The 19,562-nt window shown below is 34.4% G+C and overlaps 2 protein-coding genes and 1 long non-coding RNA gene across 3 annotated transcripts; all 3 read left to right on the forward strand.

Moving 5' to 3' along the window:
• The first annotated feature begins 451 nt into the window (after window positions 1-451).
• On the forward strand, window positions 452-10,067 carry LOC106715820 (translation elongation factor 2). Its single transcript, XM_014509177.2, has 15 exons — window positions 452-550; window positions 886-1,100; window positions 1,421-1,614; window positions 2,268-2,465; window positions 4,308-4,443; window positions 5,094-5,316; window positions 5,704-5,850; window positions 5,959-6,120; window positions 6,440-6,604; window positions 6,942-7,133; window positions 7,401-7,580; window positions 7,795-8,084; window positions 8,189-8,291; window positions 9,190-9,447; window positions 9,808-10,067. The coding sequence occupies exons 1-15, from the start codon at window positions 548-550 to the stop codon at window positions 9,874-9,876; spliced, it is 2,535 nt and encodes an 844-aa protein (XP_014364663.2). The 5' UTR covers window positions 452-547; the 3' UTR covers window positions 9,877-10,067.
• Window positions 10,068-10,651: 584 nt separating this feature from the next.
• On the forward strand, window positions 10,652-13,474 carry LOC106715821. The gene is made up of 4 exons (XR_006756308.1): window positions 10,652-10,692; window positions 12,670-12,716; window positions 13,102-13,155; window positions 13,419-13,474. It is a non-coding gene; the product is annotated as an uncharacterized LOC106715821 (long non-coding RNA).
• Window positions 13,475-14,199: 725 nt separating this feature from the next.
• On the forward strand, window positions 14,200-15,190 carry LOC106715779 (UMP-CMP kinase). The gene has a single exon (XM_014509132.2). The coding sequence runs from the start codon at window positions 14,300-14,302 to the stop codon at window positions 14,939-14,941; it is 642 nt and encodes a 213-aa protein (XP_014364618.2). The 5' UTR covers window positions 14,200-14,299; the 3' UTR covers window positions 14,942-15,190.
• Window positions 15,191-19,562: the final 4,372 nt, after the last annotated feature.

Below are 19,562 nucleotides of genomic sequence, written 5' to 3' on the forward strand. Positions count from 1 at the left end.
ATTGAAATGTAAGTGGTTGTGCATTTAATATACGGCTTTAACGTGAAGTTTACGATCAGGGATAAACATTTTTGCACATATCCATTATTGTGGATGCGTCTTTCTATATTATATACATTTTCATGGTAGCTGATTATTTTAACTTAAAATCACGACTTTGTGCGACATCTATTGACGAATAGCTAAATCGTGTTTTAAGAAAGTTGCCATCATCTATCATCCACTAGTGCGACCGCTTTCCAACATTTCAAGTCACTAAATATTTATAGTATTTTTTTAAATAATATATTCATTTTAAAATACCTATGCCTATGTCTTTAACTTACCTTCAAACATCGAGTTTTACCATTTTCGTAATTTCAAAAGACGGGTTGTTTTTTTTCATATTTTGCTACTGGCAGCCCCAATTGTCTATGACTTCAACGTCGTCTGACGACTGGCAGGTACATCCGGGCCACAAAATAAAATAGGGGCCTTTTTCAAGCGTACGCCATCGCTGGCGTATCGTAGTATATTTTATTGACAGAAAAATCAAAAACCATCCAATATGGTGAGTACTTAAATTGATAATTTAACTTAAAATCGTGTAGCGGTATGCTTTCGGCGTAATTCTACGTCATTATTTTTACAAATTTAGTGTTAAAATCCTTAAATAAAACTTAGTTTCTTCACGTCGATCGTCTTTGTGTCGGATGACGTTTTCAAAGTGAGGTGAAATGTCGAAGTGTTGTGTGGAGTAGAAATATGCAAATTGGTTTATTAAATTAATGAAGAAGCTTGAAAAATTTAGATGATGGAAAGCAAAAAACGTGCGTGATAATTTGAGAACTTGTATTTTGTTAGTATCGCGTAACAATATGTCAAGCTGTTTTCTGGATTGTGCAGGTGAATTTTACGGTAGACGAGATCAGAGGGATGATGGACAAGAAGCGGAACATCCGCAACATGTCCGTCATCGCCCACGTAGACCACGGCAAGTCGACACTGACGGACTCTCTGGTGTCTAAAGCCGGTATTATTGCGAACGCCAGGGCCGGCGAGACAAGGTTCACCGACACCCGCAAAGATGAACAGGACAGATGTATCACCATCAAATCCACGTGAGTATTTCCGTACAAATTCACTTTACTAAATAAACAAATACCATATGGTTACATTTCTTAATAAGCTAGTAAAGCATTTAAAGTAAAAATACGCAAAAAAAAACTATCAACTGTTCCATCTATCTACTCATTTACTCCGATTTTTTTATTTGGAAATATTCAATAATTCGACATTAATTTTTATGATGATTGTTCTTACCAAAATAACTGAATTTCATTGACGAACTTCAGAACGGCCATCTGATTTGCACAACTATAAAAAAAAAAACATGAATAGGTGAAAAATTTACTGATAATTTCATAATATTTTTCAACAGTGCCATCTCTATGTACTTTGAACTTGAAGAGAAGGATCTGGTCTTCATCACAAACACTGACCAGACAGAGAAGGGAGAAAAGGGTTTCTTGATTAACCTGATTGACTCACCTGGACACGTTGACTTCTCTTCGGAAGTAACTGCCGCTCTTCGTGTAACTGATGGAGCCCTGGTGGTTGTTGACTGTGTTTCCGGTAAGTTCCCTTTACTCTTTATTTTGTTACTGTTTTATGTAATATTTCACAATTAATAACCTCCAAAGTTTCTAGTTCTTTTTATTCCGGGATTTAAGTGTTGCATGAATTAGTCTTTGTCTTGAGAAGATTTTCATCCTTATTATTCCTTACATTTAACCCTTATAAAAATACACCAGATGCTATTAACATCCATGTATAAAAATATTAAGATTATATGTCCAATAAAAAGTGAAAGTATAGAAAGTGGTAATAAGTTGCACTTTAGTACAAAATTGCACAATATGTTGTTTAAGTATTGCCCAATAAGTCAAAAACTTGTTGTAATTTTGACATTTACTGAAAATAGAGAGCTACAATATTATGAAAATGTCATTAAAAAAAAACTCAAATAAATGCACTACTGATTGACCAACATTTAATTTTCATTAGTTTTATGTTATACTAGATTTTACCCGCGACTCCGTCCGCGCGGAAAAAAATAATTGAAAACGGGGTAAAAATTATCCTATGCCCGTTTCCTGGTTCTAAGCTACCTATCCACCAATTTTCAGTCAAATCGATTCAGCCGTTCTTGAGTTATAAATAGTGTAACTAACACGACTTTTATATATATAGATGTAATGGCTTTTAACAATGTATTTTAAAACCAGGTGTGTGCGTGCAAACTGAGACGGTGCTGCGTCAGGCGATCGCTGAACGCATCAAGCCCATTCTCTTCATGAACAAGATGGACCGTGCCCTGCTTGAGTTGCAGCTTGAATCTGAAGAGCTCTACCAGACATTCCAGCGTATTGTTGAAAACGTCAACGTTATCATCGCCACCTACAACGATGATGGTGGTCCCATGGGTAAGTAAGATTAACAATATTTATGATGAATCTCAACTTAAAAGTTTTTTTTATTTGATATTTACTATCACATGTAGTTTTTTTTTTTTTCATAAGTTATTAGCCGACTTCAAAAAGAAAGAGGTTATCAATTCGACTGTATTTTTTTATGTGTTACTGCAAATCTCCACCCCTGGTGGTCCTATTTAAATAAAAAACATTTTAATTGAAAGGAAGTGCTTGCAGATGGGTCCCATTTTTTGTATTTTTTTGTTCATAAGTTTTTAATTTTGTAGTTTTTAATAAGAATTACTCTTTTGTTAGAAATAACCTATTTGTAACTAAAATAATGAAGTAAAAACATGAATTGCAAATTAATTAGTGAAGACAACTCACAATTCTTAATATTAATACACTGTTTTAAGTTTGAAACATATTGCAGTACTTTACATGATAAGATAGGTATGACATTGTATTGAATTGCCCTTGCCTGGATTATTAGGTACTTAATTTTGCTATTTTATTAAATGCTGTTTAATTATGATAGACATTTCTATTGGATGACAAGACGAACACACAAAAATATTAATATGTTTGTCTCTGATATGGTTATATTTTTTGTTTGAATAATTCACAAGTAGAAACCTAGAGTTTGTGCTTATTCAAAATAGTGAAAATTAGTGTGTGTTTGGTTGAAAACTCCATCAATCAATTTTTTTTTGTTACATACGTTTTCCTGACAATTTTTTTTTGGTTATATAATGTTGCATTTTGCTTACTTTCAAGTTTTATCAGAAAAAACTTATTTTGTTTCAAATTGTGCCACCTTTGTCTATTCTAAACAAAGACAAAAAACATTATGCAACATTGACACATGTTGAAAAAGTTCAAACACAACGAATTCTAATTCATATCACATATAAATTTGATAACATTATCAAACGTGATTCGGTACAATTTAGCACATCAGCGGCAGTGCACACCGTCTTTGCACGTGATGCAACGATCGATAGCACTGCCAAGGTCACGCGCAGTATTCTACAAAGCATAACTATTCTAATATATGCACAGTTTGAAATTAACATAATAAACTTTTTGAATAAAATATTAATATCATTAAAAGAGAAACTAGATTGTCATTTTATAACCAGCTTTTATTATCATCATCAGCACACTATACGTCCCCACCGAGGGGCTAACTCCAAGTTAAGGGTGTCTAAGCCATAGTCAACTTTGAATTTCCTTCTCAGATATGTGCAGGTTGCATCACAATTTCCTTCACCGTAAGAACGTCGGATAACTGTACATATGTAAATCGAAACTCGAAAAACACAGTAGTACATGACGGGATTCTAATCCAGGACCTGCAGATTGCAAATCAAGCGCTTAACCCCTGAGCCACCGACGCTCCCTTTATAATATAAAATAAAAAAATAATCCTGAATAATCGTAAAATAGTCCCAAATGTTGCCATATGATTCCAAACATAAACTTATGGTTTGTCTGTGGACTTATAGCATGCTATCTTGGTACAACATACACAATTGTGCATTTCCTGCTTTGTGGTCTTGCACATATATTTATTCTGTTCTTTCATTAATTCCGTAATTTACAATAATGAAGAAACTAAAAAATCCTGATGTTAAGTGCCGACATGGTCGAAAGATTTTTAGGTTAAAATCTAACAAAATATTCATACTTTGTACTGATCAAGAAACATTTTCAAAATGACAGAAAGTAATTTTCAAATTACTCATGTTACCAAGAAAGTACTTCTTATTTAAATATGTGATTTATTCATTTAACTTGCCAGACGAGTTACTGGTACTTAATTAGTTACTAATACAACTATTTGTTGTTCAGGTGAGGTGCGTGTAGACCCCAGCAAAGGCTCTGTAGGCTTTGGATCCGGCCTCCACGGCTGGGCCTTCACCCTCAAGCAGTTCGCTGAAATGTACGCCGACAAGTTCAAGATCGACCTTGTCAAGCTTATGAACAGGTCAGTACATTTGATGTTTCACTGTATCTGAGTTTTCACTGTCAAAGTTCTTGTCTAGAAACATACTGTCATTCTTTTATTAAACATAGACAACAAATAAATTTTGATAAGTGCCAAAGAGGTTGAATTTCATAGTAAAAATTATAATTTAAAGTCTAGAAAATAGGAAAGTTTCTTCAGGTTGCATTAGCTTGTTTAAAGTATTGTGGAGAAAATGAATGAAGCAATGTGGAAACAAATTGTAGTAAAGTGGGTCAAGCTATTGATTTTCTGTATAACACTACCAATATGCAAGCTTAGCAAAGTAGGTTAAGGGTGTATAAAGGTTATTGTCACCAGCTGTATAATTATATAAGTTGTAAAGGGGAATTAATGTAGTTTTATTTTGGTTATTCATTAGAAATTGTGTTAACAATATTATTTAGTGAACATTTTAATAATCTTGTCCCATTGATGCTGGGTAAACTGACATAGCATACATCAGCGGCAGACAGGGACACAAATTAAATTCTCAGGATAGACTGATAGGATGCTTACTGTAAGCATTTTGCAATAATTTCTGTGATATATAAAAAAATTAAAAATTATGAATTGATTTCAATATGTCATCTGTGTAGACAATGATTTTGGTAATTTAATTTTCTTTATAGACTATGGGGAGAAAACTTCTTCAATGCCAAGACCAAGAAGTGGTCCAAGCAAAAGGACAATGACAACAAGCGTTCATTCTGCATGTATGTGCTTGACCCCATCTACAAGGTGTTCGACGCCATCATGAACTTCCGTAAGGAAGAAATCGACGGCCTCCTCAAGAAGCTCGGTGTCACCCTCAAGCATGAGGACTCTGACAAGGATGGGAAGGCTCTGCTTAAGGTGAATATTGAACAAGTTTCTACCATGCTCTTAATTTTTTTCATGTGCTAAGATTAGGGCGACTTTAAAACGACCTGAGTGGGTCTTAGAGTAAAATGAGTTATTTCTGTCTTATAAATATAATAGTTTATGAATACATGTAAGTCTTCCTGTTCTTTTGTGTAAACAAAATAGGTTTACTTACTAGTCCCAAGTGTTGCCAGTTACTATCTACATAAGTTTCTGGGTGTCAAAGTGGACTTACAGTAAAATTCTTTCTGGAATTGGTTGCAAGCTTACATTACTTGTGACCCCATAAATGTTAGAAACATTTGTACCAATTTATTGATATTTCTATTTAACATAGTTTTTAAATTTGTATTTAATGGATTCTTTATATTTGTGCAGGTTGTAATGAGGAGTTGGTTGCCGGCGGGTGAAGCTCTGCTTCAGATGATTGCCATCCACCTGCCCTCGCCTGTGGTGGCCCAGAAATACCGTATGGAGATGTTGTACGAAGGTCCTCAGGACGATGAAGCTGCTATTGGTATCAAGGTGAGCTTCATAACAATTAAAAAAAATATTATAGGTTTTACTATTCATATTTTCCGATGCTACAATGATCTTATTTTATTTAGTACTAATTTTTTTTAAATATCGCAGAACTGTGACCCTGAAGCACCTCTGATGATGTACGTGAGCAAAATGGTACCGACCTCGGATAAGGGTCGTTTCTACGCATTCGGTCGTGTGTTCTCCGGCCGTGTGGTCACCGGACAGAAGGGCCGCATCATGGGACCTAACTACCAGCCCGGCAAGAAAGAGGTCAGAAAGACTAATCAAACATTCTTAGCTGAAATATTTGTGTACGTACCCCTTCCCCAATAACGTGCCGTGTCATAGTGCGTGCGATGCTCTGTGTCACACGCACGATGACGACGTCGGCTCACGGGGAAGTAGATTATATGCGCATGTGTCTAAACGCTGCATAGGACCGCTGTCCTCATGTCCCACGACTGCACGCTACGTCACAAGCGATACATACAAACTATTAAATTCAATTCAATTTGTTATAATAATGTATTTATTTGTTAAACACCCTGTTAAATTTGTTTTATTATATTAACGTGATTGCTTTGTGTAGGATCTGTACGAGAAGACCATCCAGCGTACAATTCTGATGATGGGTCGTTACACGGAGGCGATCGAGGATGTACCATGCGGTAACATTTGCGGTCTGGTCGGTGTCGATCAGTTCCTGGTCAAGACCGGTACCATTACCACCTTTAAGAACGCGCACAACATGAAGGTATACTAAAATACTAAAATCATTACTGCTTAATAGAGACTTCCTATGTTCCAATCTTAGAGATAGAACCTTCAATACTTTAAGAAGGCTTTGTCAGCAATATGTTGTTCATGTTAAACATATGTCCCATTGATGCTGGGTAAACTGTTATAGCATACACCAGCGGCAGACAGGGACACAAAGCATAATCTCAGGACGGATTGGTAGGATGTTTTTCTATAGGCATTTTGCAACAAATCTTGAGATACATGTTTTAGATTTTAACAGTGAATTATATCTTTCTCTTTATGCTCTTAATTTGTTGAATGAATAATAAGCATTTATTGTTACTACTCAGGTCATGAAGTTCAGTGTATCGCCTGTGGTGCGTGTTGCCGTCGAGCCCAAGAACCCCGCGGATCTGCCCAAGCTGGTTGAAGGTCTGAAGCGTCTGGCCAAGTCAGACCCTATGGTGCAATGTATCAACGAGGAGTCTGGCGAGTACATTGTTGCCGGTGCCGGAGAGTTGCATCTTGAAATCTGTCTTAAGGTAAATATTGATGTATTTAAATAGTCAAAATTGTGTTGAGGTATCTCTATGTGTACAAGTTTATTTTAGTAAACCTATATAAAATTATTTTGTCAAACTTTTTTTTTCTATTTAAGTAATTACATCAAAGTCTTTCCTGGGTCCAAGTAATTGTATTTATTTTCATATTTAAGAACATGACTCTAAAACCAGTTAATAAATAATGAAAGTCAACGTCTTTTTTTGTCTACTGCTATTTACGACATGTTTTTAAATTTTTATCACTAGGATTTGGAAGAAGACCACGCGTGCATTCCCATCAAGAAGTCTGACCCTGTGGTGTCGTACCGTGAGACTGTGAACGAGGAGTCTGACCAGATGTGTCTGTCCAAGTCTCCCAACAAGCACAACCGTCTGTTCATGAAGGCCCAGCCCATGCCTGACGGTCTGCCCGAGGATATTGACGAGGTGGGTACGAACTATAGATTTTAAATAGTTTATTTACAAATAGAAATATGTTTCATGTTCTTCTGAAATTAAAACATGTCAGCTGTTAAAATTAAAAGTTTTAAATTTTTTTTAATGAGATATAACTAGATTCCTAAATAAATAGTAAATTTCTCAAATAAAATAAAATTGCAAATAAATAAGAATGTTAATAAGTTGCATTATATGTTAACAGGGCCGCGTGAACCCACGTGATGACTTCAAGACCCGTGCTCGTTACCTGGGCGAGAAATACCAGTACGATGTGACTGAGGCACGTAAGATCTGGTGCTTCGGCCCCGAGGACACGGGCCCCAACATCCTGGTCGACTGCTCCAAGGGAGTGCAGTACCTCAATGAAATCAAGGACTCTGTGGTGGCCGGCTTCCAGTGGGCCACCAAGGAGGGTGTCATGGCGGAGGAGAACCTGCGAGGTGTTCGCTTCAACATTTACGACGTTACCCTGCACACGGACGCTATCCATAGGTTTGTCATCTAAACAACTTATTTTCAAATAAATCGTACATATTTTTTAATTTAGTAGTAACTTTCTTCTGACAGTCATACTTAATTGTTTTTGGTATGAACAGAGGTGGCGGCCAGATCATTCCAACGACCAGGAGATGTCTGTACGCGTGTCTGCTGACCGCCAAGCCCAGGATCATGGAGCCTGTCTACCTTTGCGAGATTCAGGTCTGTATACACTACAAAAAAACTAAAACCTATACTGTATGTAAAGTTTTGGTGAAACTATAGTTTAGGTACAACTTATTTTCATTTTTGCTCGAGATTTTTTTAACTATTTTAAGTGATAAACCATTCCTTGCATTGTGATTAACGATTACATAAAATATAGTGTATGTCACTGCGATTTTTTTTTTCAAAAACCATGCTTTCACGATAACCACCACGCGACATCCTGAGCGGGCGGGTCTCACTTCGCCCGACCGCCTTTCCGACGCGTGGCAGAGGAACAGTTCTTTGTTTTGGCATCGTCAAGCTACACATACACCTTGCCTGAATAGGGGAACTAACAACCTTTATATGAAAATTTTAACACACCTCATATTGGCATATTTATCCTGTATTGTTCAAAATTTGACATTGTTTACGAAATTATATGGAAACAAAGAAATTCGTTTCATATAAATACGTGAAAGGTGATCGTAAATCCTAGTGTTATTCCTATTTATATTTGCTTGCTTTTATGTGTTAAAATGATATCACATATAGAACTTTGTCTTAAATAACACCGGTCAACACGATTTTTGGGTCTAACTTCTACATGTTAAATTTTGGTTTCTCCTACCACGAAAATAAGGAAAAAAAATTTTTTTCCGATTAAAGTTTGCTTTTGTAGAAACTAGGACAATTTTTGCTGCCATCTTTTATTTATGAAATGAATTAAATCATATTTATCGTCATAAATCAGATCAAAGCAATCTTTATGAAATAAATATGAATATTTAAGTGTTTTTCAGTGTCTAGAATCAGAATTTAAGCAAGAGAACAGAAACCCAAAAAAAATTTTTTTGTTGACCTGTGTAATTCTAATTACTCAATTTTAATATTATCAATTATTTCTGTGTAGTGTCCCGAGGTGGCTGTGGGTGGTATCTACGGCGTGCTGAACAGGCGTCGTGGACACGTGTTCGAGGAGTCGCAGGTAGCGGGCACGCCCATGTTCGTGGTGAAGGCGTACTTGCCCGTCAACGAGTCGTTCGGCTTCACCGCCGACCTGCGCTCCAACACTGGTGGTCAGGCCTTCCCGCAGTGCGTCTTCGACCACTGGCAAGTGTTGCCTGGAGACCCGTGTGAGCCTGGCAGCAAACCTTACGTCGTCGTACAGGTAAGTGTATCTCCAAAAAGTGCAAACGAAAGCAATTCGGTCACAGTATATTCTTTTGTATGCTTGATAATGATATTAAAGATCTCTTCCCCAATAACGTGCCGTGTCATAGTGCGTGCGATGCTCTGTGTCACACGCACGATGACGACGTCGGCTCACGGGGAAGTAGATTATATGCGCATGTGTCTAAACGCTGCATAGGACCACTGTCCTCATGTCCTAAGACTGCACGCTACGTCGCAAGCGATACATATGTTTTACATATAAAATTGCGTTTTTAAGACTTGAATTTAAATTGAATCTGTTATTACTAAGTTATGGTTTATGTGTGAGACAAACTAATGAATGTACTTGTTGCAGGACACGAGGAAAAGGAAAGGGTTGAAGGAGGGTCTGCCCGATCTAAATCAATACCTGGACAAGTTGTAAACGCCGTAGCTAAAGAAATCCATATTCTTGTAATATATGTAACATTACCAAGCGCTTCACGCACTACATTTATCATCATGATGTTTATTTCATTTAATTGGAAACATATCGTTTTCGCGTCATTCGTTATGTTTTGAGCCGCGGGAAAGCCGTGGTCGTGTAACTTTGAAAATAAATACATATTGATGGCAGATTTGCATTGTTTAATAAACCAACTGATGTGATACTAGACTAGTGCGGTATCGCAACACTTCGCTACATTAAAACCTCGGGTGATATCTGGCAACATTATTGTCGATTCGGAGCCCTGGACATCTTTTATTATACTGTAATTAATTTTTAAATTATAATTTTTTTATTGTAAAAATAATGTAGTTTTAATTTACGATACACGAGACATGTTGAGGGAGTTGAGGTGAGTTAATTTTATCTGAATTTTGAATTTATAAGCTTTGTAAGGTTTTAAAAATGGCTGAAAAAATACTATCATTCAAATTTTTAACAGTTTCCTTTCTATTACAGATATTAATCCTGTATCCTGACTGTAAAAAGTAAGCATTAGTTTTTTTTATTTTTATTTAAATGTTCTAGATTCTTCCAATTAAAAGTTAATAATTTAAAAGTTTTATGATGAGTTTACCACAGACCTGTTCTGATTGTATTGAGGATACCATATTTTATTTTTCTGATCGTTATATTTATTGCTATATTTATTTCAGAAAGTGTTGACATCTATTAATGATTTTTTTTCTTTACAGTTTATTTAAATATGTCAGTCTACAAATGTACCTGCCCTTCCATATCATTTATACCAAGGTAACTTTCTTTTAAAATTTATTAAATTTATGAGGCAACATGTATCACTTAATTTTTTTAAATATTTTCTTACTCAGTACTTTCTTTTGTATTGTTAATGTTTCCATTGCTAAAAAATCTACACAAAAAAAAATCCCTCTAAATCTCTGAAATAATATAAGGTTTTTCGACAGTGGAAATAGGCTTTTATAATTTTAATGATGATAAAACTGTACCTTATGCCATCGTGACGGTTCATTACAAGCTCAACAGGACTGACGATATCTACACTCGCGAGCAACCAAATCGACTCACCCCTTGACGGCGCACATATGCATTGATTTTGCTAAAACGACAAATGTCAATTATAAAAATGATATGTCATTCATAAGCTGAAGGTTGATACTCTCATTTAACATCAATACCCTAAAAAAAATTGAAGCGCTGATTTAATGACGCATTTTAATTAGGCGTCAGGGAAAATTTGCTCCATAAGGTATCCACGAGTTGCGCTACCTTTCCCCGCTATAAAACCCGCCCACATCCGGTTTACCCTATCAGTCGCTTATCACAAGTTGGCCGGTACACATCTCAGTAAATTGCATTAAAAGTTTTAGTGAAACCATGGATACCACGCCAGAAAAAGCAGCTCAAGTTGTTGCCTTGTTGCAACAAGGGTTAAGTCAGCGAGCAGTCGCTGCCCAGCTCCAATTGAGCCAGTCTGCAGTGTCCCGATTATACAAACGGTTCCAAGAGACTGGTGCCTTTAATCGGAGACCAAGAACGAGCCGCCACCGGTGCACTTCAGAGAGAGACGACCGTTTCATTGTCTCAACCTCGCTGCGCAAACGACACCTCACGGGTGTTGATGTGCAACAGGAATTGAGACATACACGAGGGGTGGCTGTAAGCGAATGGACGGTGAGAAGACGCTTGAAGGAAGCCAATTTGAGGCCAAAAAGGCCTGCGACGGGCCCCAAATTCACTGCAGGCCACCGTCAAGCGCGCTTTTATTTTGCTCGAGAACATCTCAATTGGAGCATTACGCATTGGCGGTCGGTACTGTTTACTGATGAGTGCAGAATGTGTTTGCATGGCAGTGACAGGAGAAGCCGAGTCTACAGACGTCCGGGGGAACGTTTTTCCCAATGCTGTTTTGCTGAAACAGTGGCGTATGGCGGCGGTTCCTGCATGATGTGGGCTGGTATTTCCTTAGAGGGAAAAACTGATCTTGTTTTCGTGCCTGGGGGCGGCCGTGGAGGCGGGCTAACAGCTGATCGGTACATCACCGACATCCTACTGAGTCATGTTGTGCCCTACGCAGGGTTTGTCGGCGAAGACTTCGTGGTAATGCACGACAATGCCCGCTGTCACACGGCACGAGTCACTCGGCAATTTCTTGAAGAGGTCGAATTGCGCACGATGGACTGGCCTGCGCTCAGCCCGGATATGAATCCCATCGAGCACTTATGGGACGAGCTTAAACGAAGGGTTCGAGCCAGGAATCCAGTCCCTTCGAGCGTAGATGATCTAAAGTCAGCATTGTTAGAGGAGTGGAACGGCATTCCTCAAGAGACTGTAAAAAAATTGATCATTTCAATGAAAAACAGACTGCAGGCTGTAATAAAGGCTAGAGGGGGCAATACAAAATAATGATTTAATATATATTTTTTTTAATTTCTACCAATTTTTGTGTAATTTCCAAAATACGAGACCTTTTCATAAATTCATAAATTCCGATTTTTCCTACTGTTACGTTCAGACGTCATTAACTTAAGAAATAATTAATGTATTTCAATAAAAATGACATCAAATTAAAGCTGACATCTTTAGCTTTCGAATGACATATCATATTTACAATTGACATTTGTCGTTTTAATAAAATCAATGCATAAGGGCGCCGTCAAGGAGTGAGTCGATTTGGTTGCTCGCGAGTGTATATAGTACAGTTTATTTCGTTTTAAATATAATGCCTAATGTATTTTGTGTATTTCACAGATTGATCCGGTGAAAATACCAAGCAGACATCTTGTGATACAATTACTGTAAGTATCTCTTGATTTCATCTTATAAATTTGTGATGCATTTTATTTTCTTGAAAGTTTAAAATACTGTTAATAAGAAAATAACTTTTTTTTTGCTATAGATGTTAAAAATTAGTTTTATCTATTAATGCATTATTGTTGAGATTTTAAATAAGGAATGAGGAAAATTTAAATGAATACTGTACCGATACTAATAATTTATTAAGTCTATCTGTAATTTTTTTGTAAAAAAAATTGCAAACTTTGAAATGATGTTAAAACTTTCCCTGATGCCATTGTGATGGTTTTTACAAGCTCAACAGGACTGATGATTATTTTATTAATTATTTATTTGATAAATTGCTTTGATTCACATAATAATTAGGTATTTTTTGCATTCTTAAAGGTACACCCGAATGGAGTATATTTACGAAGTTTCCGAGCAGAATTCCTACTTGAGGTAAGCAAATTATTATAAAAATCATTTTGCTTTTGTGAAATTTACACGTAGTTTTTATTTCAAGGTTTAATATTTTTCTTTTATGTATGTAAGTTTAAAAAGAGCTATTTGACTAAATTTGCAAACTTTCTCGTGATGATACTTCACAGACCTGTTCTGAATATTTTTGAGGTTAACAAATTATTTAACTGATTTAACATAACAAATAAAAATGTTTATTGTTAGCTTTACAATGTCTATAATAAATTATTGCTTATTTTCAGGCATGCAGCGGTGTTATGAACGCGGTATTCGGAAAAATTAATAAAACGATGTAAAATATTTCTGTTTCAATAAAAGTTTTTATCAAATTATTCTCAATTTATTTATAGAATTCCCAGAAACAATTGTGGGTACAGTAAAACTCGTACAATCCTGTCAAGTAAAAACGAACTAAAGGATCAGTCCATCTATTCCCCTGAAACATAACCCCTATCTAGCGTTATGTTTCAGGGGGTAAATATCTATTTAGAACATTAACTTCATATGCATATGCAAATAGAGCGAGAAGTTGTACTTAAGTTAGTCATTGTAAAGAAACTTTATATCTTAATTTAAGTGTTCAAAAGATTTATTGTTTTCGAAAATTAACACTTATTTCTGATAGTACCGATGACATTGAACAGGTTTTAAATTTTTCATAGGGACTTGGACGTCTATCACCCCTAGGGATTATATTTAATCTACTAATATAAAAACTAGCTTGTTTGTGTTCACGTTATGTGTGTAAATTGAGTCAAATGCGTCCATTAAGAGGTTTCAATTTTACGTGTCAATTATATGCACATGTGTGATGTCACCTATACCTCCCCCGGCAAAAAGTAGCAATTTTTTTTAATACAACGGCGAGTCTGCCTAATCCGTCTCTATAGTCGAAGAGGATGGACTAGACATCTAAATATTTTAGGTGAAAACAAAAAAATTAATCTAGCAATACTATAGTTTTTTTACCATAATTTTTTTTTCATAATTGTTTATAGCAACATTAATAACTAACGTCACTGAATTACGTCAAAATCGAACAACTCAAATTCAAGGTTGCGGCTGTGCGCATGTTTTTTTAAAACAAGCTACATCCGACTAAATTAATTAGTCACTTCGATTGATGTTGAGCCGATCGTTCCGGCATTTGTCGGCTTACGTGTACAAAATGTTGCCTGAAGTTGTATTCGTTCTAGGAGCACCCGGGGCTGGCAAGGGAACCCAGTGTTCACATATTTCCAAGGAGTATGACTTCGTTCACCTTTCTGCTGGTGATCTACTGCGTGAGGAAAGACAACGACCTGGCTCTGAGTATGGAGAAATGATTGAGGAAAAGATTCGTAATGGAGAAATCGTCCCCGTCGAGGTTACGTGTTCACTTATTCATAAAGCTATGCAAAAGTCGGGTAAATCGCGTTTCCTTATCGACGGCTTTCCACGTAATAAAGATAACCTGGACGGGTGGGACCGTGTGATGTCGGACAAGACGAAACTCTTGTTTGTATTATTCTTTGAATGTTCACGAGACATATGTACGGAAAGGTGCTTGGGGCGGGGTGCGGCGGGCAGCGGCCGCTCCGATGACAATCTGGAGAGCTTGCAGAAGAGATTCAACACGTATATAAACGACACCATGCCTATTATCAACCACTACGACCGGTTGGGGTTGGTAAAGAGAATAAATGCTGAGTCGGTTCCCGAGGAAGTGTTCCAAGATGTAAAGAAAGTTTTTGATGGCGCCGGACTCCAAAGGATAGCTAATTAAATGCACTATACTTAGACCAATATTTGAGTGATTGTGTCATTATTTGCTATGATATGTTGCTCTTAGAGTCCATTTAAATGGCACATTCTCTAGAGGCCATTAGTTTAGGATAAGAGTAAAATTTGCTTAACTTTGCAAGTCTCAAAATTATGTGAAAAACTTGGTAGGCAATATACAATCAAACTTAATAGATATGTAAAGTTATTTAAATTAGTGGAACCTTTATATAAAAAACCGATCAATTAGTTTAACAAAATGTTCACTGTTCAACTATTTTATCATGTATTGTTGATGTAAAAAATTACAAAGTTACTTGAGGTTGTTTCATGTGATTATTAAACTAGTTAAACTAAAAATATTCCTAAACACCAAATTTTTGCCTTTAGTCAATGTGTAAATTATTATTAGTCACAATTTATGTTTTATTACTTAATGTTACTGTAAGTTGAAATGTGGGGAAGATAATGACAGAAAAAATCATTTATTTAAAATAAATGTTTAGTGAAATACAATGGAATAATTTTTGCTTTATCTACTACGCAGAAGTATGAGGTGGCAATTTTTTTATAGATTATGTAAGAATGAGTCGTCATGATTAGCAAAATTATTGTTAACTATTTAAAATACTATCTATATAAGTAGATATGATACCAGACATGCATAATATATAAAAAATGTTCAAATAATAGGAAGATTTTCGCAAAAACAAGTTTTAAGTATTCTTCAAGTTTTATTACTTTATTTAGATATTATAAAACTAATTTCAAGGTCATTTTTTGTTGCATTTAGATATGTAATTACTGTGACTAAAAAATAACTATTGCTATTTCACAACCTTGGTTTTAATTAAATTATATACCAAATGACTTAATCTGATTTGATATGCATTTAAAATAAGTTAACATTTTTATGTACAATTTTAAATTGATTTAAGTTGTCCCAATTTCTTAAGTCAGAAAAAAACCTAGTAAGAACTGAAGTGACGGTTGAAAGTTTCTTTCAATAGGTTCAGCAATTTTCTATTTTTATTTATAACTTTTTGGGGTTTTTATTATTTTGAAAATGGTGAAGAAAGAATGGATTCATTGAGTGTAACAGGATATGTGTAAGAAGGCAGTGAATTCAGATATGACAGCTGATAGAGATGTATGGAGAAGTAGTACATATTGTCCCGACACTCCTGGGCAAAGATTCATTTATATAATATATATATATACATAGTATAATATATATATATATATATACATGTTGTATATTACATATATATATAAATGAATTGTTTATTAGTATTTATTGACAGGTAGTGAGAATAAAAAAAAAATAACCATCTATTACATATAATTTGTTGGCAACTCTGTGATTATTTTAATGGTACATAATTAATTAGGTACCATTATTATTATTATTATTTACATAATTTTTTTTTTTTTCATTACAAGTTCAAGCATAGCTTTCTCGCTTTTAGCGTACAAGTTATATCCACCGATTTTTTAATGTATTTTTTTATATACTGAGTTTACTGGAACAGTGCAAATAAATAAAGATATTAGCGAGTGTTATAGCTTGTTTTATTATTAGCAGTTGTCCGCGCGGAATTAAATTTGAATGCCGTTTTTTTTTTTTTTTTTATAAGAGAATGGGGCAAACGAGCTGCGCGAACACCGAAGTGATTATCGACGCCCATGGACATCCGCAACACTAAGAGAATTGCAGATGCGTTGCCGGCCTTTAAGAAAGGTATACGCTCGCTTCTTGAAGGACCCTAAGTCGTACTGGTTTGGAAATACCGCCGAGGACAGACCATTTCACAACGCGGTATTTTTTCAGATATAATGAGAGAGAACAATATTGTATCTTATTTATGTATGTTTCGGCAGCAATAACACAAAGCCAGAATTCATTAAAGCGTAAAGTCTAAGTGCCATAGAGTTTTTGAACCTTAATGTATTTTATTAAAAACCGGTCCCGATCACTTCGGAAACCGGTTACAATATCAAAGATAAAAAAATTGCAAAGATGAAAAAAAACTACAAATGCAATAACTGGCAACTACCCAACAAAGTCTACGCTGTATACAAAATTGTGAATATTTCTCTAACTAGAAATAGAAACGTGACATAGAGAATATGATTGTTAGACTAGGAAGGTCACACGGAAGCTTTCGAGAAAGGTAACCTTCGGACGTAGCTGTTTGCATGTTCGCGGCAAAAAAAACGTATTTTTAAAATTAGAATACCAGTGGCCTTTTCATAGTTTACCTTAATTAAATACCTTGAGAAGACGTTAAGGCAAGGTTAAATTCAGACTTGATAGTACGAGACACTGTAGTACATGTTACAATCAGAGTGGATTTTCAGTCATCTATAAATATAAAAGAAATTCGTGTTAGTTACACTATTTATAACTCAAGATCGGTCGAACTGATTTAGCTGAAAATTGATGTGCAGGTAGCTTAGAACTAGGAGACGGACATAGGAACTTTTTTATCATGTGTGCATTTTTTCTAGTTCATAATAATGCCCGGGCAATGACACTACTATTTAGGTGATAAATATTCATGTTGCATTACCTTAAAATTTGATAATTAACAGCTTTAATTGGTTTGATTGTAAACAAGTTAAGAACAAGTAGAATTGGTCTGAAAGTGGATTTATGTGGTAGAGAAGTAGTCAGGTATACTTGGCGCAATTTTGGTTAGACTACACTTCATAATGAAAATGAGGTAAAACGTTGTACGAAATAAAAATCGTGACTGGATTTAACATTAAAAGAAAAATTATCTTGCATTATTCATTTATTAATTAAAAGCTAAATAGTTGAGTAAATACAGTCTTATATAAATTCATATAAACATAATTAAATACATAATAAGTACATAGGACGAATACAGTGCTTAATTATATAAGAGAACAACTTACCTTCTTATACGCAAAAAAATCATTATATATTAATAATATCAACATAGAAATTCGTATCTAAAATAATTTAACAAGAAAAAAAAATAAGGCAATTATCGCAAATTTAAAAAAAATCACTCGAACTTTGTAGCGATTACTTTTCTTTCTTTCTGTAAATTAATTTTACAACTTTCAGAGTATTTAAAGGCTATTAAAACAGAAGCTTAGAGTACATTTCGTAAGAAAAAATCTATTAAATATGTCCCCAAAAATGATGCACAAGTTTCTATGTTGATATTCAAAAAGTGCAAGGAAAAGTGAACAAAACACCAGAGAAATATCAATTAGTTATATAAAATATTTCAGCTGCAAAATTAACGAACTGAGGTATCATGTTATCGTACACGTATTGTATTTGCAGACAAAGAATTAAATTCGCTTCCCACTTAGACTCGAATAATGTACAGCCAACTGACACCACAAGAGCTTTAGCAATTGTCAGTGTCAGAAAGACATTTCACCAATCGTCTCACTTGTATATTTAACTAGCTGTAACCCGCGACTCTGTCTGCGCGGGATTAAAAAAAAACTTAATAAGTAGCCTATATATTCTTCCAGAATATGTTCTATATGTGTGCCAAATTTCATCAAGATCCGTTAAGCTGTTCTTGAGATACCTTCAAACAAACATCCATCCATCCATACGCATTTATATTAGTAAGATAGGGAATTCAAATAATTTTATATATGAAATTAACGGAATGATTTTTTTTATCATTTTCTATTAATACATAGAGATCATATCTCCTGTATATATATACAATACATAAGAAAATAATACATAAAAAAAATATCTCAGGCTCATTATTAAGATAAAATAATACAAACGTTAAATTAATTTGTTTTTTTCCATCACTGAAGCACATGTAAAAAAAACTGTTTTAAAAGAAAATTATAGCATTTTTGCAATGTAACTTTTATATCAAAATAATTTAATAACTTTGGTTTTAATACTATTTTATAATTATATAAAATTAAAATGTTGCCAGTCCTATTAGAAAATAATATTAATTAGTTGCTTTCTAAATTGTCATGATTTAATTTTTACCTATAAAATAAAATAATATTTTATTAAATAATACTTTCAATGAATTATTTAATAAATTATATTTTAAAAGCATAATCTTTTATCTATATAGCTATCTTTTTTATCTGTATTGGTTTAGAAAGGGACACCGATATTATTTACGCAGAAATAGCCTCACATTTTTAATATTAAAAAATAACTTGTATAAGCCAATTCCTATATAGATGCACATTTATCACAATTTAAAAAAACAAAAAAACGCTTAATGAATTTTCTTTGTAAATTAAAAAAAAAATAGGCTTAATGAATTTTCTTTGTAAAATAAAAAAAAAATACGCTTAATGAATTTTCTCTGTAAATAAAAAAAAACGCTCAATGAATTTTCTTTGTAAATTAAAAAAAAATACGCTTAACGAATTTTCTTTGTAAATTGAATCTTATCGCTATGAAAATAAGAGTGTTTTTCAAATCAACATCGTATTACAAAACATACGTTAATTCAAATACTCTTTTTTTCATAAAAATTATTTACTAAAAGCGTTATATACGTTGTTAAGATAAATTTCAACTTTATGACACATATTAATAAGATCAAAAATTGACTGCAGAGTTTTGGAATGTTTGTTTCAATATGCTA

The sequence above is a fragment of the Papilio machaon genome, chromosome 16 (genome assembly GCF_912999745.1).
Source record: "Papilio machaon chromosome 16, ilPapMach1.1, whole genome shotgun sequence".
Taxonomy (NCBI): domain Eukaryota; kingdom Metazoa; phylum Arthropoda; class Insecta; order Lepidoptera; family Papilionidae; genus Papilio; species Papilio machaon.